This window comes from Pholcus phalangioides, unplaced genomic scaffold (genome assembly GCF_987345545.1).
Source record: "Pholcus phalangioides strain wild (caught in Gottingen) unplaced genomic scaffold, Ppha-v1.0 ptg000028l_1, whole genome shotgun sequence".
Lineage (NCBI taxonomy): Eukaryota > Metazoa > Arthropoda > Arachnida > Araneae > Pholcidae > Pholcus > Pholcus phalangioides.
Genome location: NW_028301618.1, coordinates 695805 through 718895, shown reverse-complemented (window position 1 = coordinate 718895; position 23091 = coordinate 695805). Strand labels below are relative to the sequence as shown.

The following is a 23091-nucleotide window of genomic DNA, read 5'->3' as shown; positions in this document are numbered from 1 at the left end:
TTTTCCCCCTTTAGAACCAGAATGGTGATAGCTGTAGATTATGTTATTCGCCATTTTAAATTAATGGGTCGAGTCAAGGCCGCCCTTACTAGACGCGCTGCTAACTACGAAAATGATCGGGACAATGAAGTGACAGACCATTGTAAAGGCATATACACGTCAGAAACGTATTGCTAGGGAATCACGGTACCCAAAGTAAACATTCCGAAAGTGATTGTTGGGGCTCAGAAACCATTGTTGCCCGACAGTTTTTCGCCCATTTCGGGCATTTTGCCAGCTCTCACAAACTTTTGAAGTAGTCTATCGTTCAAGCCGGAACCCTCTTTGGTGTATATATGCCAAATTTGGCGACGACAGATCTAAAATTGTAGATTTGTATATATATATATATATATATACTTTATATAGTTTATTCCCTTATAATGGTTTGTCATTTTTTTCAATCCGCCCAGTAACTGAAGAAAACCCGGGCAGCGCCGGGTATTATAGCTAGTTCTTCATAAAATTTCGGCATGGGCCGTATCCGCTCATCTGCGTGGCAATGGACCTGGCAGCTCCCGATTTCGGGGGGGGGGGGGGTCCTAGAGCAGTGTTTCGTTTTTCTATTTCTTTCTTTTTTCTTTTTTTTTGAGCCTATGGTTCCCTTTGGATCATATTTTCTTCTCGTGGGCCACAACTCTCATCTAGGAGTGACGAGACCCTTTCTACTTATTCAATTGAATTTAGTCAAAACACTAAACTTAATTCAATATAGAAGTTTTATAAATAAAGTTGAGTTGAATCTGGACGCATCGGCCCACTCTGGCATGGCTCAGGGTTTTCTGATCTAGTGGGATGTTGTCGAACCGAGCACGACCAGACTCTGTCGCTAATGCGATATAAGTCCAGTGTCCCGGAGGCAGGGCCGTCATTTCAGCTTTTTCCAGGGGGGGACAAACTTCTTCCGGGGGGGGGGCAAAACACATGAACTCAATGTATGTATGTATATATTTGTATATATATATATATATATATACAATTTTTAGTGTATTTTCAAAAGCCGGGGGGCCGTTGCCCCCCCCCCTCTAAATGACGGGCCTGCCCGGAGGGTCTAATCGTGCCGGAAAAAAACTGCAACCGGTTTAGCTTTCGGCCTCTTTTATTACTGGGCTAACTAGTGGGCTCTCTCTCGGCTTCTTTTCTTACTGGCCAGTGGGCTCTTGGCCTGTTTTGTTTTTACTGGGCCAACTGGTGGTCTCTTGGTTTCTTTTCTTGGTGAGCGGGCTCTTGGCGTCTTTGCTTACTGGACTCTCGGCCGCTTTTTTCCCCTATGTTTCAGTTAGTGGGCTCTCAGCCTCTTATCCCTTGATTCAGTTGTTAGGCTCGCTGCCTCTTTTCTGGTAGGATGATTTTCCAGAGTAAGAATGAAACCCATGGGTGGATGCTTTCAGCCTGGTAGAGAGCCCAAGCACATAAACTGGCACGCGGGGAGGGGGGGGGGGCGATGCTGTTAAGATTACCTTGGAGAGAAGGGCGATCATCCCTCTCAAGAGCAGGATTTATATATAAAAAATTGGTCTGTCCCGTGAAATACGGGACTATCCAACAAACAATAAATCGTCAGTTGAAAGGGGGAACGATTTATATTACCCTGGATCTGCACCTTCCCTGAGCTGGAGTTCAGTGAGCTTCCATCTTGTGATAATTCTATGAAGGACTATTTCAACATCTTGGGTCCCCGAACAAAGTGATGTTCTGTGGCCTCCATACTTAGCTGGAAGTAAGAATTTACGTGTTTGCCAACTTACTCGCGGATATCACGGTAGGCCCTTTATTTCATCATGCAGTCCTCCCGTGGGTATGAGACCTTCCCCCACCCCGGTCATGCCTGTATGTGCTCATACATTAAGATTGTCCAGGCTCTATGGGCAATTCCGCTGGATTTGGAAGTAGTCACGTTCTTTTCCACCATATTCCACGTAGAAGCATTATTTCTACATAGCCAATTTTTTTTCCCACAGCTCTCTGGGGGCCTCTTAACCACCTGCCAGGACCGCAAGAAGGTTGAGAACCGCTGCCCTAGAGTATTATTTTATCAAGAGAACCCCGTGATGTTATTGACGCTTGCTTACCTGGCACGAATGATTTCTTCTCGGCAGCATAGGGCGTCGACACCAACGTCGGTGATATATTCGCTTGCTACCCGAAGAGAAACGCTCCTCCTTGAATACAACTCCCTCGACCTTCGGCGACATCCTTTGAATATTTGCCATCTAAAGGGGTGTCGCCGCTAAAACGACGACGTCTTTACGTGCCCACTCGTCTCTTTGCCATCCTCTCTCTCTCTCACGTAGCGTTTATTACGAGGGCGTTTTCAGGGACGAGTACCATCCTCCATCTTCGACAAGGACTCATCTTCCATACAAAAGATCCGGAAATGTAACTAATGGTTCACGATTCCGACCTTGAGCCAAGGAATACCAGAGCATGACATCTTTTTTGCATACATGAACCTATGGGGAATTGTTTTGCATTGTTTATGACAGTCGTTCTCAACCTGTGATACGCGGGGGAAAAAATGAAATAGTGGAAGAACCAAAGCAGTTCGACATGCTACGAGGGTGCACGAGTCAGTCCATGGGGGCACTTGAAGAGTGAAAGGTTTGGAATAGCTCATATTGTAGAGCAGGAGCTGTCAATCAGTGAGGCGTCGATGTTAGTTGGGATGGAACCGAGCATGGGTGGAGAGATACGTTGGGGGGGGGGGGGGGCTCTAGCGTCGAGGGTGAAGCCGACTGATATAATGTATGTATTTGCTTATATGTATATATGAATTGACATCATCATCGTGTCCCCCCAGACTTTTAAGTCTATCTCCGCCTTATAGAATCGAGAATTTATTTAACATTTGAGTAATAAGATACTCTCAGGTACCATTTTGATAAAAATAGAGGGTGGGGGAGGGGGAAGTAAACCTTTAGAAAGTTCACGGAATACAGTTCATATTTAAGAAGGTTTAGAAAGCACATTTAGATTTTTTTCGCCGCAGCGAAGAATTTCTAAACCAGTGGTTCCAAACCTTTTTTAAGGCCATTCCCCACCAAATCATGTATGAAATCCTGATGTTCCTCCGTACTTCTGTTCAGGGTACTCCACACCCCCGTCCTCGGTGAAACTTCATAGTTCCGCAACAACATTTTTTTTTATTTGCCTCCTTAAATCCATAAAACCGGGGGGGGGGGGGAGGTCTTTGCCCCCTCCCCCAATTTTTGTCTTCTTTTCTTTAGTCAAAAGCAGTGGGGTTCTTAATCAGGGGTCCTCGGAGAGACTTCAGGGACTTTATTTTGCTGGCACAAATTTTCCGTGGAACACAAAACATTAAGAACCCTTAGTCAAACCCCCCCCCCCTTTCCACTGAAAAATAAAAAATAATAGAAGTCATCAAGAAATCGTTCAAAAATTAAAAATTTGAACTCGTGTTAAAAAAAATGAAGTTTGGAAGGTCCCTTAGATGTGAAAATATAAAAACTCAAATCGCCTCCCCCCCCCCCAAAAAAATCACATTGCCCTTCCCTTGTGGTCCCACGTTGGGAATAATCGTTCTAAACCCTTGATACTAGCCAGCTTTTCGGAACAATGGACCTTTTGACGATAGCAGGCGTGAGGTGTGAGCCGAACCAACACCTCCTATAACTACAGCTATAACTACTAACTATAGCTATAGATGGCGTTGGCCGAACGGCAATTACGTATTACGTATCCGGCCGACCGCTCACAGTCGCGTGGGTATCGTCATGGCTTCGCGTCGTGAAAGTCAGGAGTTTGATGCCCACGATTGGCGCACTGATGATCGGCCTAATGTTTTTAACTCCGAGGCGCAAATTTTTTTTTTTTATACCCCCCCCCCCCCACCTTTTCCCATTCCACCGTTTAAAATAGCCTTTTTCAATAATTCTGCACGTGAAATGACTGTCATGATCTAGGGCAGTGGCGCGCAAACCGTGGGTCGCGCGAGAGATTCTCCAAAATAATCATTTGATCATTTTTGTCGCACCACGGTCATTTTCTGCACACGAGGGCTAATTAGACCGGGACCTACAATTTATTGCCGATTCCGAACGGCAGGCTTATTTTTTATACTCGTCGAGAGGTTGGTGCGCTAACCCCTCGATGGGGGAACTCCCTGCGGTAGCAATGTTTTGCTGCGGTCAAGTCGCCATTTTTTGTTGTACCTCTGTGTCAGGAAAGTTTTCTGACAAGGACGAACCGGGTATCGAACTCGCGACACCTCTAAACATCCTTTGGTACTTTAGGCGAGCATCTTATCGACCGGGCTACCGCACCCTTCTCCAAAATAAAAACCTACAAATAAGAAATTCATTTCCATTTAATAATATGTCAAAACTAACGAATGCCTTTATTCAGCTGAACTAATTAATTACCATGTATATCATACAATGTAATTATATCAAATTCTACTTGTGCGCAATAATCAATATGTAGACTCCGTCATGCCAGAATCACGAATGTGCAATGTCCTTGCAAAAAAAAAAAAAGAACGTGGAGAATGACGTTTGAATGTTTACTCTGCCCATGTGTCACGAGCGCACCCAACACTTCTCTCTCACCTTCCCATAGAGAAACCACACATAAATACATGGAAGCAACACGTGTGTTCACTTTTCCCTCGCCAGGGAATTCTACGCCCCTTTTTTGTACTGAATAAGTACAAAGTTACACAACGCAATCACAATCTTCTCTCGTCACCTGAGACAGGCAATGTATTGTATAAATATTCATATTTTGTGTTGTTGTTGTGTGTGTGTGTGTTTAATATTACGGGTTTTATGTGAGTAAAAACGTCGGAAATCTGGTCACAGGGGAACCCTCGAAGTTACATGTTTCAGGAATCACCCATGAAATATTCACTGTGTTGATTATCTAAAATAAATTTTCAGAGCCCTGCAGAATATTACTATAACCCTTTGCATTGCTGTTCATTAGTATCTCTCTCGCAGAAACCTTTGACATAAGCCGCAGTGAACGGGATCTTCGGACGCGCATTTGCAAAAGGGGCCATTCAAGTATTACGTAAGCAGATTCTCAGCCATTTTTGACACCCCCCCCCCTGTCAGCAAAAGTCAGCAAATCCGAAACCCCCTTTCCCCCCCCCCCCCGATGCTGACGTAATACTTGAATGCTCCCCAAGGGCTAAGCGATCTATAGCCCAGGTCAGCAAGTGTAGAGGAGTTACAAATTTGACGAATAAGTGGCCAAAATAAAATTCGAATAGCGTGGAAGAAGAGCAGCAAAATAATAAATTTGCCTCTGCCTGTAGACCGAGGGACTACGACAGTGAGTGACTAAAAGAGTGACCAAGAAGTGAGGAAACCAACACAATGATCGAAGAAGAGAGTGATCTGGTGTGAGTTCAAGCATATGGGTGACCAAACAGTGACTTAGAGACAGAGGAATATCGGCAAGGGAAAGGAGTCTGAATGGGGGGGGGGGGACTAACCCAGGACGGCAAGCTCTCAGTGATGGCAAATTTGAGAAATGAGTGGTCAAGAAAATTGGACTAATTGGAAAATAGCGCACAGGCGGCAAAACCCATAAATACCCCTCTAGACCGCGGAAAACCATTTGAGAAAGGGCTGCTTCAAAGTTTAGCCAGACGTTTTAGAATCAACCTGTACACAAATCTATTTTTGTAAGTAAAGTATGCCATGATCATTCCAAAATGAGATATGGTCTCCTCTCAGTGGGAAAAACTCTCTGGTATCGGTCAAGGCAGCCGGAATTTTACCTAAACCTAATCGTGGACAAGAGATTTGGTTGTCGAATCAAAGAACCACTTTGTGTCCGTTCGTACACTTGGGAAACCCCCTCTCTTTCGTTCGAGTATTGTTTCGAAACAAGTAAAAACAAAATCCAATGACAACGTTTTTTTTGTTTCTCTTTCCATGTTTCAAAACATCTCTTTTGATTTCAACTATTCAATGTTGTTCTTTTTTTAGTTTCTCATCCGATTGTTTCGACATCCATTTTTATGGCTTCAAGTGCCATAATGGCAACTGCTTCTTTAACCCTCTTAAATGTCTCCCTTCGGGCTGTTGTCTCCGTTTGTTTTCCTTATTGCGTGAAATTTGCATAAAACGGATTAATTTCGAGAGCTTGGGGGGATCAATGTTACATTTCCTTTATTATTTTCCCATTTCTCTCTCTCTCTCTTCCAGACAATGTTTTTTAATGTCCCTGCCTCGAGGCTAATGGGTGCTTATACCGAACCGGAAGTTTAGTAATAATGCCCCCTTGCACATACATTTTTGGACTACGTGTAGTATTGTGGAACAATCGAGTTTTTCTATCGTTTTGTAATCCGTATGATAATTAACAAAATATACAGGAAGTTCGGAACGCGTGCTCTCTGACAGCGATGCGAACTAATAAGGGGGCCGTTCAAGTATTACGTCAGCAGATTTTTAGCCATTTTTGACCCCTTTCACAAATCACTAGAGTGACCCACGGCACAGTTTCAGAACACTCAAGCAGTCCGTGGCACATTTAGAGATCCCGTAAGTGGCATATGGCACAGTTTTAGAGCATTTAAGCGGCCCGTATTGCAGTTCTACATCACTCAAGTTACACGCAGTACATTACCAGAGAACCTAAGTGATCCGCGGTATCACTTGAGTGACGTTCGCCGGGCCGTAAGGGGCCGTTCAAGTATTACGTAAGCAGATTTTCAGTCATTTTTGACACCCTTCCCCCCCCCTGTCAGCAAAACACTGACCCTCCCCCGATACTGACGTAATACTTGAATGCCCCCCCCCCCCAGGCTGTAAAGAAAATCTCGAAAGTGCTCTGTAAATATGCCACTGGCCACTTTGATCACTGGTAAGTGATCTGGAACTGTGCCGCATATTACTTAAGCGATCTGAAAATGTGTGTCGTGGGCCGCTTGAATCGTGGTCTGGAATCGCGCCGCAGGTTACTCAAGAGGTCTAGAAATATGCAGTGTAGTTCATTTCTATGAAGTCATGTTTGTGGTTGCAGGCCGCATCATATCACTCCGAGGACCATATTTGGCCCACGGGCCATGTACTGAGCATGTATTATAAAGATATTCACACACACATCAAGCACATACGCATGCCATATTCATAGTTTCTTCCCGTAAGGATTCCTACGATTTGTAGAAAACCTCAATATTTAGTCAGAACAAAAAAGGGACGTGTTTAAAGAAGAATCGACGTATTATCGATCTTTACGCCACGTCGATTCTCAGAAAGTGTTTTCACACATCACTGATCGGTGAAGATACGCTCGTATCTTCCATATAACGTTATAAAAGGTACATTGTCAATATACTCTCGTAACGCTTGGATAACGTCATATATGGGAAGAAAAGGGGAAAGATTTTGCAACTTGGGAAAGTAGTACGCGTGTAAGTACGGTATATGCTCTCTTGTGATATGGATGAAGACGATGGTTCAGTGAGTCCCATTTTCTTAAAAAAACAACGAAAACCAACGCTAATCACTACTTTCGTCTTAACAAAGTCAAACTCGCTTATAACACGGTGTTGAAGATTCTGTGAGAATGTTTGTCGTTATAACAGAGGTTGACATTTGCAAGACCTTTCGTGTGCGAAAAATATAACCAGATATGGTGAAATGATGTACATACATCAGGGAGCTGCAGAACCTTTTCATTCCGCGGGCCGGATAAACGATGCTTCTATCACTTGCGGACCAGAAAACCTGCATAATATAGGGTGACCATATGGGTTGACATATAACATGACCTCGTTGAAAATAACGGGGGGGGGGGGAAGCGGGATATTTTATAAAAATAAGTTGGGACAGCCGAAATTATGGTAATGTCCCGTAACATACAGATTTAGTTATATCTGTATGTTACGGGACATTAGAAGACAAGAAAAAAAACCTAAAAAAACAGCCGATAGGTGGCGCTGACGTACACAGGTCAAAGAAAAGATACACAAATAACAAACAGAATGCCTCCAAATCGTTTACTACAGCAGTATGTGTTCCACATGACCATCACCCATGGGGATAACCACAGAGTAAGAATAATATCTTTAGTCTATGGGGATAACACATTGCAGGAGTCGCAAATCCATCAACGGCAGAGTGCAGCAGGTCCACTTACACAGTTTACAACGGTGAACTGGTTGTGGATTGGGAACGAGCGCAAGTTCTTGTAACCGTCTCATTTGTATATTTCCACCGAAGTCGCTCGTACCAATGCCATCTATCGGCTGTTTTCCTGTCTTACAAAAATCCCCGTGAACTGCGATGCGTAACCCTGCATACCGTTTTTTATTTCGGTCATTTTTCCGGTTTTTATGAATTTTTAAAGTTTCTACGGACTTTTTGCTCACCCTGTATAAATACTGTACATTCATCTTGCATATTACGGTTACTGGAACTGTGCCGTAGGTCACTTAAGTGATTTGGAAATGTGTCGCTGGTCACTTAGGGGTGATTTAGAAATGTGCCTTGTGACAGTTAAGTTATTTGTAAATGTGTCGCGTGTCACTTAAGTGATCGGTTTTAAAAATATACGCGGTTTTTTTTTTTGCATTTTCATTCCTTGCGACTTGCGTCTTATAATTCCCGCCCATTGGCAATCTTTTAGCAATTTTGGTGATAGTTGGCAACCTATGATTGCCTTTGACAATATTTCTGTCTTAATTAGTCACCCTACTTGCGTTTCGGCCATAACTGGTGACTACGTGTCATTGACAATTGTTTCGGTGATAATTGAAGATATCCCGTGCGGATCCCGATTTAAACCCCCCCCCCCACCCCTGAAATTTTTATGAAGGAAATTATGGTCACGCTAGGAATTATATATCTGTTATGCGTATTGATAGTTTCCCACCCGAACACCTTCGCAGGCCGAATGGAACCCCTTGGAGGGCGGCATTGGGGCACATGCCTTAAGACTGCACTGGTTAGACCATGCATTCTTTGATGACAGTTGTTTGAATTGGCGGTACTATCGCCTCTTGAAGTTTCCCCCCCCCCCCCCATCTTTTCTGAATCGCCCTGTATATGTCACTCATACGTATTTTTTTGGTATGTTTGCATTTTTATCCATTCCGCGCGACGGGCAGTTGCTCCCCATTTCCCGCCATTTAGCGATTTTTCAGTAATTTAAGCCAGTGTTTCTCACCCTATGGTCTGCGGACCAGAGGTGGCCCACAGTTCAGACCTCATAAAATTATTGTTTAATTTTATCGTTGTAATTGGTTTTACATTAATATCCATACGGATGCAAGTAAAATTATACCTTCATATTTGGGTTCACTATACATGATCGAGGAGAAAGAGTGCAGGGGAAATTGCGATCCTAAATACTAGATATCACTAAATTTTGCTAAATATCGCAATTTATTGCTTTAAATGTGATTTAACTAATTACTACTAGAACTTCTGAAGGGAAATAAATGGCAGCTACAAATCGCACAGTAAACGAAAAATAATATCCAAATCATCTGATGACCATATTTCATTGAGAAAAATAATAATCGGTAATCGGGATCTCTTAAAAAATAATCCGTGATAAAACAACGGGAAAAACGTATAAAAAATCGGAACAACGAAAATTACAGGAATGTCCCGCAATACGGGACACAACCGGTCCGTCAAATTGTTTCAGACATTTTACCGGTCCTTGTTTTCAGAAAGGTTGAGAAACACTGATTTGAGCGAAAGTTGGCAACTTTACCTGCTTTTGACAATTTTTTTTTTTTTTTGTCGGTAATTTTCGATGTCCAGTATGGATAGCGATTTCCCGTATTATGAAGGACATATAGTCAGACTAGCTTAAGCGGATACAGGCTCTTCGTTCGGGGGGGCGGGGGGGGGAGTGGGTTTTTTAATTCCACCCTTCCACCTATGATAGTAATACAAATTTTTTATAAGACGGGGGGGGGGGGCACGATTGACTCTTTCGCCTTCTTCCCCCCCCCCCTCCCCAGTATCCAGCTATGCAGCCTAGACATTTATCGTTTTGTGTGCATTGATACTTTTCTTCGCGGGTTGGATGGAACCACTTGGCGTTCAATCGATTCTGAAATTGTTTCTCTCATTAATTCTGCATTTCAATAAATTCTGGGATTTTTTTTTTCCTTCATTAATTCTGAATTTTCATTCGTGAGTAGATACACAGCATTATTCTTGCATATTCTGCGATATGCATGAGTCTTTGGATGTGGAACGACCCCCCCACCCCCAAATATATAAAACAGAGGCTAAGGAACCCCGAAATTATTTTCGCACCGGCCCCCGCGTGTTATAAGAGTGGCAAACCCCCCCACCCTCCCCCTACACTCACCTAATTTTCGCTTTGGGAACCTTGGAGTAGGTATTTTGGTGTTAACATGGTTCAAACAAAAAATAAATTAACAGCAGTGAGATAATTCTGAAAAGAAAAGAAACCAGAACAGTTTCTTTAAAGGCGGGACGTATGGCCAAGCATATTCTGTTGGTGAACCAATGGTTTTGTTACAAATTGTTTTTTCGGGTTCGAAGACCGTCGTCCGTTTGAGTTTCTTCTCAACGTTTCCCCAACACTAGTGGTTGGCATCATCAGGAGAATTGATAAACTGGATCAAAGTCTTGGTTTTGTGCCTTCGGGCGAATGAAAGATCAGGTTTATCTCAGGGTCACCCCCTTGGCTTTCAGCCTTCCACCAGGGGCGGCACATGAGGTTCTGCACCATTGCTGCAGGTAATAAGCTAGAGCCGCCCGTGCTTCTTGATCATAGAAGTTTACATGAATACCGTCTTAAAGAATCGATCGGACCGATACGCGGGACGTCCATCTTCCGTCCCGATCATGCAAATTCAGCGAGAGAGAGATAGAGAAAACCCTTCTTATTTGAGATATTTTCCTTGTAACTATAAAAAGGCAACAACCAAAAAAAAGTAAATAAAATAGGTATTTTTAGAACGAACGGGGGCCCACACAAGAAAGAAATAATAAAAAGGACCTGAATAGACCCCGCGATTCTTTCGTTTCTTTTTCGTAGCGCATCCAATTGCGAGCGGTCAAGGGCCAAAGATTATTGACCGAATGAATGGCATCGGCCACAAAGTGCATAATACACTACTGGCAATCGCTTCTCGCTTGGAAGACTCTCCTTATTTACGCCGTCGACCCTTTTCTTATTCTTCTTTTACTAAATGGAGGACGACGTCGTAAGAAAAATAATTATTAGGTAATTGCAATTTTTTGGGGGGGAAAGTAAGAGTTTTTATCTTCTTTCTTATGCACTTTCTCTCTCTCTCTCTTCCTAATGATTAGTGTCTCTTCCGGAAAGATTGCTCAAACCATTTTTTGAAAGTAAAAAAAGAGTGGTTTCGAAAACTTCCTCGTGATTTCGTAAACGCCATCTTTTAGGAAGTTCTTGTATAAAGTTTCAACATTTTCTCTCTCACGCTGGGATAGAGAGTGATGACTTCCTCGTGGATAACTTCCTCACGGTACCTTGGATATCTTAACTTAACGACCTTATGCGGTTGATTCCAACGTGGCCGCTGACATCGACTTCCGAGTCAGTCAATCTACTCCCGAAGGGTCTTCCACCTTTCAGACATTGCCGCCAAATTAAAGACTTTCTATATCTTCTCTCCCGCGGGCCACCAAGTTTTACACTGCTCAAAACAATTAGGGGAGCACATGGTTTTAACAAAATTACGCAAAGATGTATACCGATAAGTAACATAAAATGAATCATCCATAATTTAAAGCCTAGCAGGAAACGGAAGAAGAAAACTTCATTTGCAAATCAAAGTTCATGACGTCAAAAACCAGAAAAAGGAGATAAGGGCAGAAATCGGGATGTTGCAGAAACGTCTGTTTTACTGCCGTAACTGTGAAATTCGATTGCGCAGTATTTTTTTTTGAGACAAGGTGACTTGTCTCAAAAAGGATGTCTCAACAACGTGATTTACCGGAATCCATGGCATGGCGTGTTATAGGCAGACTGGAATCCGGGCAAACACAACGTAGTGTCGGGGACGCTGTTGGAGTCGCCAGAAGTGTTGTTGCAAGGCTGTGGAATCGATTCCAAGAAACAGGAAATGTTAGACGTCGACCAGGGCAAGGTCGGCCACGCGCCACTACAGCAACTGATGACCGGTATGTACGGTTAACAGCCCGTCGAAACAGAACATAGAATGCTACGCAGCTGCAAAGACGGTTGCTCTTGGCAACAGGACGAAGGGTGTCCAGCCAAACGGCTTCATGAGGGAGGGCTCTATGCACGTAGGCCAATGGTCTGCATTCCGTTGACCCCACGCCACCGTGCGGCCCGAAGAAGATGGGCTGCTGAACATCGAGATTGGGAGCAACATGATTGGAGCCAAGTGCTGTTTACAGACGAGTCCCGATTCAGTCTGGAGTGTGACACCCGACGTGTTCTGGTATGGAGGGCCAAATTGTTGCCCTAAATCATCTTTTCATGTTTTTTCCATAATTTCATAGAATTGAAGCTTAATTCCAAATTTTTTTACGTCTTTTTTCTGTATTGCGCATTGATACGCGTGTACTATCCATTGTATGCCAATACGTGGCTGTCTCGCACGGTTTTCTTCACTTTTTTTCTTGCTCCCCTAATTGTTTTGAGCAGTGTACTTTCTTTTTTTCCTTTTCTTTCAAACCGAGCACAACTCAGGTCTATCACCATCTATGGGTGATTTATTACCTAATCAATTGTGCCGGTGTGTGTAACTGCGTATGTACCTAACAGTCTGAATGCGTATGAAGTGTTGTGTTTGCTTTTTCAGTGCCGCCATATATATTTCAGAAGTGCAGTGAGTGATGTCTTATGATTGAATTTGTGCTGTTTGTAGGTCTGTTGCTCTCTGTGACGGGACTTTTTAAAAGGGAGACACCAAGTTTTACTGCAGTAGTCCGAATCGTATAGGCAGAGGTCCACACCCGCAGAGCTGCGCTGAATTTCGCAGCGTTGAAACCGGTTTCGGGGTGTGGCTACGCAAAATCAACGATTAAAATCGCCCGTGCTGTGCCCTAACTGCACAGGCCCGTCATTTAGGCCCCCCCCCCCCCCACTGCTTTCGAAAATATACTAAAAATGGTATTTGCTGAACACTTGAAAACTTTTTGTTCTGAACACGAAATTTTTCTTTTTGTTCAGTTGCAATTTTTTTTCCTGCACACTAATTCTTTTCCCTTTTGAACCATAGGCGGAGATAGACTTGTATGTCTGGGGGCACGATGATGATGATGATGTCAATTCTTATGTGCATATATATACATTAGATCAGTGGTTCTCAACCGGGGGCCATATGGCTCCCTAGTGATACTGGGATACTTCAAGGGGGCCACGGAAGAAAATGGAGAAAGGGACCATGACAGGTGGTTTGGAGGGCTGCAGGGAGCTGAGAAGAAAAACTAAGGTGTGAAGAAATAAAACTTTTATATTAGTGACTATACACTTACAGAATCCAACAAAACCACCCATAAAACCAGGGCCGTCTTAGGGCATGGACCCCCCCAGGCCTCAACACCCGGCGCGATCATCAATGGCAAGAACCTGTAAGGTTACGAGCCGGCTTCACGCTCAGGAGGCAACCCCTCACGTCATCATCGTGGTTTGGGTTGCGAGAGTTCGAAGACACGAACTCCTAAATCATACTATAGAAATGATCCTATGAAGTATGATCTTGCCTCACCGCCTACATTTTGCAACAAGTTCCCTAGGATGGGGTTTTTCGCAGGTTCACGGCTAGATTTTTCACAGAACCCTTCTCTATATTAAATTTATAGTGTGAAAAACAAAAAATGATGAAAACCATATCAGGCCCGGGCTGCAGCTCTGTCAGTCTTACTCTTGAGGGGTCATTCCCGGGGGTCTCATGTTCATAAGTGGCCCCACCTTATGATATATTGTATAGTACAATTAATTTTGAAAATAAGTAGGAAATATGTAGGCTGTTCCAGCTGTAGTCTACCATAACATCACTTTGCCTAGGGGTCCCATGATGTTGACACGGTCCTGATAGAACTCGGACTAACGGGGAGATCAATAAATTCTAGGCCAGTGGTCGGGGGGCCAATTTTCTTCGCAAAAATTTTCGTTCAGTATAAATTCACTGAAAAAAATCATTTCAATACGTATAAAGGATTTTGCTTCTAGATGAGAGTTGAAGACTCTGGGTAAGACACGGGAGCCACGAGAAAAAAAAATATGGTTCAAAGGGGGCCACGGGCAAGAAAAGGTTAAGAAACACCGCATTAGATTAGTCGACTCTACCTGTGACGCTGGGGGGCAACGCCCCCCCCCCCGTATCTCCGCCCATGTTTTGAACACTCAATTATTTTTTCCTTAACACTTAGAACTACTTTTTCCGGAACAATTGGAATTATTTTTTCCTGAGCACTTGAAATTATTATTTTTTTGAACACTTTACATGAAAATGCAGAAAAATAATTAGTTCAAATTTTTGTCGGTAGAGGGTGCGTCATGAAACTCCGTGCAGGAGTGATTGGAACCAGGGCCTGACCTTGAATCTCGTGAGCCACGCGACCCGCAAAAGCCGCCAATTGAATAGGGGCCGATTTCTTATGGCACCAACTGAAGAAGGCTGATTTTTTAGGGTGCCAACTGAAGGGAGGGTGCCATTTTTTATCACCAAAATTTTATTCTCTTACATTTGGAGTAATCCAGAACCGGCCCTGGCTAGACCTGAACCTTTCTTCCGTCTTTTCTGGGACCGAAACTTTCGTAAAGCTCCAGCCGGCGATTCATGGCTGAGATAAGACAACTTCACCGACAGTGAAATCACCAATCCACCAATTTCATCACAATAGAAATGTTATACAAGCGCCAGTAACAAGCTCATTCAGAAATGAGCTGTTCATCGTACACCCTGCAATTTATAGGACTCCGATTTACTTTACTTACAGTGATTTGCTTTCGTGCAGTGCCATCTACCGACTGAAACTCGAACTATTTTTTCCTACACCAAAACAAATGAGAGATGACTTCATGAGAATAACTTTTTCCCAAATATTGCATTCGAATGTACCAATCCTTCAATTTATGAATTTTTAAACTATTCAGGAAATTATGAGACACCCTGTGTGGTGAAATGCAATTCAATGCAGTGTTTCTTACCCCTTTTTACTCGCCCGCGGCCTCGTTTGGGCCACATTTTTTGAACATGTGCCGCCCCCGGTAGCATCCAGGATCACAAGAACCCCCCCTTTCTACATTGGTAGCATGTCAAATTACTCTTTCCATGCCCTTTCTACATTGGTAGCATGTCAAATTACTCTTTCCATGCATGTTTGTATTCCATTGTTTACTGTGTATAAAGATGTACTAATCGCACACTTTGTGTCTTCCAGAACCGAGACAGGTGATATACGCAGACTCGAGCCTCGCATCGTTGGACAACGACAATAACGACGAGGTCACGAGGGAAGTGCCAGTCGGCGGCGAACGCCTCCTGCCGTCCATACCTTATCCCGGCGACCTGAGCAGCTTTTACAGGACCGAACCCCAGACCACCATCTCGTTGAAGTTGTCTCAGGAGGGTGGTACGAGGAGGAGGCGTAAGCGAGGCGCTTACCTGCGCGACGACGACGACCGCCAGCGGTACTCGATGCGGCGCGGTGTGATGCCGCCGGACTTCTCCGAAGTCGAGAGTCGGTTGATGGAGGTCTACCAGGCGGACGAAACAAACCTGCAGGAAATGTCCTTCAACGGGGCCGGGTACCTGCGACCCGCCGGTTACGACAACGACATGCAACGAGTGTCGCAGAGTTTCAATCCGCCGCCGGAGAACCGACGAGCCGCACATGACTTCCAGGCCGCCTTCCATCCCGGTCGCAGCCGTGGCACTTTCCGAGACGACAGTTCCGGTACGCACTCGGCACCCAAACCAAACCCGACGTACATCGAAGCCTTAGACCCGGCGATACACGGTCTGTCACCAGTTCCACCAGCACCTGAGAGGGAGCCGCAAACACAACAGACAAGCGAGGTCTTCGACGCGTTCTCGCAGCATTACCAAAGCGTACCGGAGCTGAACTCTTTCTTCTACAAACAACAACAACAACCACGAACCATTCCCACGGAAAAACCAAAAACGGAACCAGCGGCCGACGACAGGAAGTCCTCACTGAAGAACCACCGAATGGACCAATCGGCTTCACAGGAACTGAGGGTGGTCATGACCAAGAGCGGAAAGACGGTAAGCGGCCCCACCAAGAAGGACTCGGACACCAAGAAACGAAAGACCAGACGCCGCAGGAGACGTTCCACGTCGCCGGACAGGAATGCTCACCACGACCCCGGGTCTGACGACGGCGACACCGCTGCCAGCGCCAGCAGCCACAGCGGCGAGACCCGGGAAAGCACCAGGTACTCGATCCCGGAAGACCACCACCAAGACGCCGGGTCCGGTTTCATACCCCTGACGGGAACTTTCAACGGCGGCACCATACACTTCAGCCTACCCACTTACTACGGTTCTGCCGGACCGGTCTCGCCGTCGTACTCGTCCGGGCCGCCCGTCGGATACAGCTCGTACGCCCCGGCTAGGCATTACGGGGGTGGTGGTGGTGGTGGCGGCGGCGGCGGACCCGAATACTACGCACCGCATTCGGAAGCCAGGCGCTATTCGTACGGCATGTTGGGGAGCGGGAATTTTGAAGTGATCAGGGGCGGCCTGTTCCCGGAAAAGAAGCACCAGCTTCTGGGCGGTTTTGACGGCGGGCGCTCGCACTACGCCCCCGCGGAGGTGTTCAACGGTTTCGGCGGTGCCACGGAGATCATCATCGACGGACCGATACAGGGATTCCAGGGCTTCGACAACTTCCCCGCTCATCTCATCAACGCGCTGTCGAAACGGTCCGAGGTGGTCGTCGGCAAACCCCCGGTACTCACATGATGGCGGAGACATTTTCTCGGAAGACAATCATCTGCTGGCCGCGTCCAATATCCACTCACGTGATCGTTTGCCACGTGTCGTTATCACCATCCTTTTCATAACGCGTGTCAAGACTGTCACTATTTTTCATCTAGTCTGTTTATGAATAAAAGGAAGTATACGGTGGAACCTCACGTAACGGACACCTTTTTGAATTACATCAACGGGCTTCAATGCTACTTCGCTACCTATTGACGAACACTCCTTTGTTTGCGGACAATATTTCCGGCTCTTATGTGTGTCTGTTATCTCTGGAGGTTCCACCGTATACCATTTTTTGATACGAGGGAAAGCATGATATTCCTGATACAGTGGATAACACTCTATATAACGGACACCTTTCTTCCTCCCGCTCACGTGAGACCGAAACATCCTGTCCGCAACTGGGAGAGTCCGTGGTAATGGCTTAGTGAAAGACATTGAAGCTCTGTTCTACGAAGATTCAAAAAGTGTCCGTTATGGGTGGTTCCTCGCGACTCGTTCATCTGCGACAGGAGGGTGCACAACCTCCGCCGCGAAAAGTTTTTAGGTAGGAAAGAAAAGCGGGATCCGTACCCCCAAAAAGACGGATTTTTTTTTTCATGGTCTTGCCGCATGTGGGCCATACAGCGCAAATATTTTGCCCCTTCACACTCATTCTACTCTAATTTCCTTGACCACACATTCCTCAAATTTTCCGCTCTGGGATAGAGTCTACATACCCCCCCCCCCCCCTAAGTAAATATGCTTCTATCCCTAAGTCACTCACCCGTTTGATCACACGTGCTTTCACGCTCTCTAAATCACCCTTTTGATCATGCACGCTCTCTAGGTCACCCTTTTAATCATGCATGCTCTCTAGGTCACCCTTTTAATCATGCATGCTTTCACGTTCTCTGGGTCACCCTTTTAATCATGCATGCTTTCACGTTCTCTGGGTCACCCTTTTAATCATGCATGCTTTCACGTTCTCTGGGTCACCCTTTTGATCATGCACGCTTTCTAGGTCACCCTTTTGATCATGCACGCTTTCACGCTCTCTAAATCACCCTTTTGATCGTGCACGCTCTCTAGGTAACCCTTTTGATCATGCACGCTCTCTGGGTCACCCTTTTGATCATGCACGCTCTCTAGGTCACCCTTTTGATCATGCATGCTTTCACGTTCTCTGGGTCACCCTTTTGATCATGCACGCTTTCTAGGTCACCCTTTTGATCATGCACGCTTTCTAGGTCACCCTTTTGATCATGCACGCTTTCTAGGTCACCCTTTTGATCATGCACGCTTTCACGCTCTCTAAATCACCCTTTTGATCGTGCACGCTCTCTAGGTAACCCTTTTGATCATGCACGCTCTCTGGGTCACCCTTTGATCATGCACGCTCTCTAGATCACCCTTTTGATCATGCACGCTCTCTAGGTCACCCTTTTAATCATGCATGCTTTCACGTTCTCTGGGTCACCCTTTTGATCATGCACGCTTTCTGGGTCACCCTTTTGATCATGCACGCTCTCTAGGTCACCCTTTTAATCATGCATGCAATCACGCTCTATAGGCCACCCCTTTTTCGTCCGTCTCACTCTTTTCTCACACACTACGTAACTCTTGTCGTCCTTCACTCTCTAGGTCACTCTTTTGGTCGTACACTGATGTGGTAGTTTGCTCTCTTGGTCACTCCCATACTCTTCCACACTCTGTAAATCACTCCCATACTTTCACACTCTGTAAATCACTCCCATACTTTCACACTCTGTAAATCACTCCCATACTTTCACACTCTGTAGGTCAGTCTTTTAGTCACTCGCTGACCCTGCTTCTCACTCTCCAAGTCAGTATTTCTCAACAACAGGCCCGCGGCCCAGTACCGGGAACCACCATCAGTCAAACCGGGCCGAGAGTGATTCACTGTTTCATTTTTCGTCATTCATTTTCCATTCGTCGTGTGTATAATTGGGCCTTCCCATTTGCCCCCCCCCTCCCCCAGCGTCAAAAAGGGAGTGGGCAGATCTAATGTATATGTTGTGTAGGAAGTGACATCATCATCATCGTGCTCCCCCAGACTTCCGAGTCTATCTCCGCCTATGCTTCCACTCACAAAAAAGAAATCAACCAGGCCGCTGGCTTCCAATGGTTGAGAATCACTGCTCTAGGTCACTCGCTGGCATACATGCTCAACTCATGGCCCGTGGACCTAATGCAGCCCTCGGTGTAATATGATGTGGCCCGCGACCTCGTGCCCTAATTTTGTGAAAATGAACTCAGCGGCACATTTGCACTTAAGTGTTACCCCCACGGGATATTTACAGATGATTTAAGCGGCCCGCGACACAACTCCAGTCCACTCAAGCAAGCGACCCGTGGCGTAGTTAGTGACCACTTAAGTGGCCATCGGCAAATTTACAGATCACTTAAGTGATTCGCTGCACATCTATAGATGACTCAAGTGGCCCACCACGCAATTCCAGATCACTTAATCGCCCGCGACACATTTTCAAAAGATTCAAGTTACCACGCACTCTCCTAAATGTTGAACACCCTTGCCGTAAGAGGTGCTCTCTGTTGGATGATAAGCATAAGGCAGTGCCACAACTAGATTCTTGGTCACCCGGGGCAAGCACACATTTCGACGCCCCCTTGTAATGTTGAAGGAGCGGTTTCAGAATGAAATTTGCGCCTCCTCGGGTCTAGCGCCCGGGGCACGAGACCCGCCTGCTCTCCCTTAGTTGCGGCCCTGAGCATAGGCAGTGCTCGCGACTCGATAAAAGTTGAAGACCCCCCCCCCCCCTGTCCGGGTGACACGGCTCATAAGCTACTACTAGTTATACGCCGGTCGTCGTTATAATGAATTCTTACACACACTTTCTCTAAGAATCTCATGCACACTCTGATTAATCCAATGCTCACACAGTCACTGATTTGGTCACTCACTAATCTGTCCCTCACTATCCAGGCAGAGGTGGATTTATGGGGTTTTTTACCACTTTTTTTCAAATTCTTCTACAATCCTCTTGGCCAATCATTACTAAAACTTGTCCTTTCCCCCCCCCTTCGAATTCATTGCCCTGGGCTAATGCCCGTTCAGCCCTCCTATATAAATACGCCTCTGTATCTGCCCCGCTGGCTGAAAAAGGTTGTGCACCCCCCCCCCCCCCCCACCTGATGAACACGCGCGCTGAAGAGAGAACAGCGTTTCCCTTTTCACAGCTCGTCGGAATAGATTCCCGACGGAATTCGAAGAACCCGATTCACACTCCTTAACCCTTCAAAAGCGGTTGCCAAAATTTTTCCTGATCGGCATTACAACTGTCACATTGGAAATAAAAGCGTATTAAGAACCCGAGATGTTTCGGGTTGACCGAAATGAAGCAACATCAAGTTTGACGAGATATCTCGGGATTGCCGCTGTAAGGGTTAAGCACGTTGATCGGGTTATCAGCAACAACATGGCGGAAGAAGAGGAAAATAACCCCGAACGCGGTGTTCTTGATATCGGACATTAATTATCCATCGATGAGATTCGCCGCGACATCTTTATTCAAGTGTGAATATTAAAATAAAAAAGAAATTGAAATATATATTTTGAAATTTGTTTTGGCTACTGTTATTTTTTTTTTTTTTTTTTGTGCCTTGTTTTTGTGTTTTTAACCTCCACTTAATACGGAATACTCAAAATCGATCTCCAGTAGCCTGCAAACCAAGAGACCAGAAGACTGGACGACTCAAGTTTCCCGTTTTTCCTTCACATGCTCTTGCCAAAATTTCGAAACCCAGGCGACTGAGTAAAAATGACGCAAGTTCATACGACCGCAACAACGGGGCCGTCTAAATGAATCTGATAGCCCCGGGGTCAGTGACGGATTAAAGTCGGTCGAGGCCCCCTGGCGCAAAAGAAAATATTGGGGCCCTTAAATTAGAAAAAAGTGTGAAGTTTCGATTTTTCGGGTGGGGGGGGCCCTTTTGAAGTCGGGGTCCCAGGTGCGCCCACTGTTAAATCCGCCTCTGCCCGGGACTATCAAAGATGTTTTTTTTAATAACGTGATCATCACGTATTCCCAAGAGATCATGGAATTTGTTAGTGTGTTAGTAGGCATCCATTCCCAATCCGGAATTCGAACCCAGACCTGCATAGTCAGAAGCTAGCTCCCTAACCACCGGACTGCCAGGAGGCAAAACCACCTTGGGACAAAGATGCATTGGTACTTACGGCCGTCCTCACGGGGAAACTAAAATCGAATTGCCTCAACTTGAGAGTTGAGTTGACTTGAACGGGTCGAGTTGCCCGTTCTCCCTCACACGGCGCTACTAAAAAAATATTCAAAGCCCGGGAAACTAAGTAAAAACAGCACAGTCTATAGTTCTTTATCTTCCGGTACTATGTTGCTAATCGGGATAGGAAAAATCGAAATTTATCAAAAATAAATAACAAGCGTTACAAAGAAATAAGTCAAATAATTTCTATTATACGCTGAAGAGCCAAAAAAACTGGTACACCTGCCTAATATCGTGTAGGGCCCCCGCGAGCACGCAGAAGTGCCGCAACACGACGTGGCATGGACTCGACTAATCTCTGAAGTAGTGCTGGAGGTAATTGACACCATGAATCCTGCATGGCTGTCCATAAATCAGTAGGAGTAAGAGGGGGTGGAGATCTCTTCTGAACAGCACGTTGCAAGGCATCCCAGATATGTTCAATAATGTTCATATCTGGGGATTTAGGTGGCCAGCGGAATTGTCTAAAGTCAGAAGAGTGTTCCTGGAGCCACTTTGTAGCAATTCTGGACGTGTGGGGTGTCGCATTGTCCAAGTCCGTCGGAATGCACAATGGACATGAATGGGGGCAGGTGATTTGACAGGATGCTTACGCACCTGTCAGAATCGTATCTAGACGTATCAGGGGTCCCATATCACGCCAACTGCACACGCCCCATACCATCACGGAGCCTCCACCAGCTTGAACAGTCCTCTGTTGGCATGTAGGGTCCATGGATTCATGAGGTTGTCTCCATACCCGTACACGTCCATCAGCTCAAAGCAATTGGAACCGAGACTCGTCAGACCAGGCAACGTGTTTCTAGTCCTCAACAGTCCAATGTCGGTGTTGTCGGGCCCAGGCGAGGCGTAAAGCTTTGTGTCGTGCAGTCATCAAGGGTACACGAGTGGGCCTTCAGCTCCGAAAGCCCATATCGATGATGTTTCTGTGAATGGTTCGCACGCTGATACTTGTTGAAGGCCCAGCATTGAAATCTGCAGCAATTTGGGGAAGGGTTGCACGTCTGTCACGTTTAATGATTCTCGCCAGTCGTCCCGTTCTTGCATGATCTATTTCCGGCCGCAGCGATGTCGTAGATTTAATTTTTTACCGGATTCCCGATATTCACGGCACACTGGTTCCCCTCCCCCCGAAATGTGAGAAAATGACCGGAAAAAGATGGTCAAATCTATTGTTCTATCCCTTTCGTCTCCCCCCCCCCCGAATGGCTACGCCCCTGGTTGGATTTATTATTATATTAATTTATTGTTTATTAGTTAAAGTATTGTCACGTAGGATTTTAAATAGTTTCATGAGATGATACGGTAAAAGCTACGGTTCGGAGAGGCAAAAAATAAACTGTAGGCGAAACTACAGACAAACAGCATGAATTGTTGTTTACGTTTAAGGAAATGATTTTCCCCGAATACTTCCACACACAGACGTGCGTGTACGCGACCTAAATTACAGGCATTCCAAGCAAAGGGGAAAAATCAGAGAGCATCCCTATAGAACATGTACTTGTTTAGGTACACGTTGTGGAAAACCATAATTTGAAAATTCCTATAGGTGCTTAGCGCTGGACTGCTTAGCGCGTTTCGCCGATCTTCTCTTCAATTTTATTGTGTGTTCTGTCCCTTTTTCTTTCTGTCTCCCAGGGCCGTCATTTCAACTTTTTCCGGGGGGGGGGGGGGCAAAGCACATGTACTCAATGTATATATATATTTGTATTAATATATATATATTTGTATAATTATCATAGCATGAGTAATCTGTGATTTTGAGATTAAGCCGGGTTTTCCTAGGAGCAGGTTTCCTGTGCCGCTCGCAACGTGATTCGCCCAGCGCGACACGCCGTCCACTCACCAGTAAGAAAAGCAGCATGACT

At 45.4% G+C, this 23091-nt stretch overlaps 1 protein-coding gene and 1 non-coding gene across 2 annotated transcripts in view; one reads left to right on the top strand and one right to left on the bottom strand.

The window, feature by feature from the left end:
- The window catches only part of LOC149067694 (uncharacterized), a 28297-nt gene extending 7752 nt beyond the window's left edge, over window positions 1–20545 (top strand). Inside the window, exon 2 of the mRNA XM_089252225.1 lies at window positions 15390–20545. Within this exon, the coding sequence (XP_089108351.1) occupies window positions 15390–16936 (1547 nt within the window). The 3' untranslated portion in view covers window positions 16937–20545. The remainder of the gene's footprint in view (window positions 1–15389) is intronic.
- Window positions 13510–13704, bottom strand: LOC149067695 (small nucleolar RNA U3). Its single transcript, XR_016195313.1, has one exon. It is a non-coding gene; the product is annotated as a small nucleolar RNA U3 (small nucleolar RNA).
- Window positions 20546–23091: the final 2546 nt, after the last annotated feature.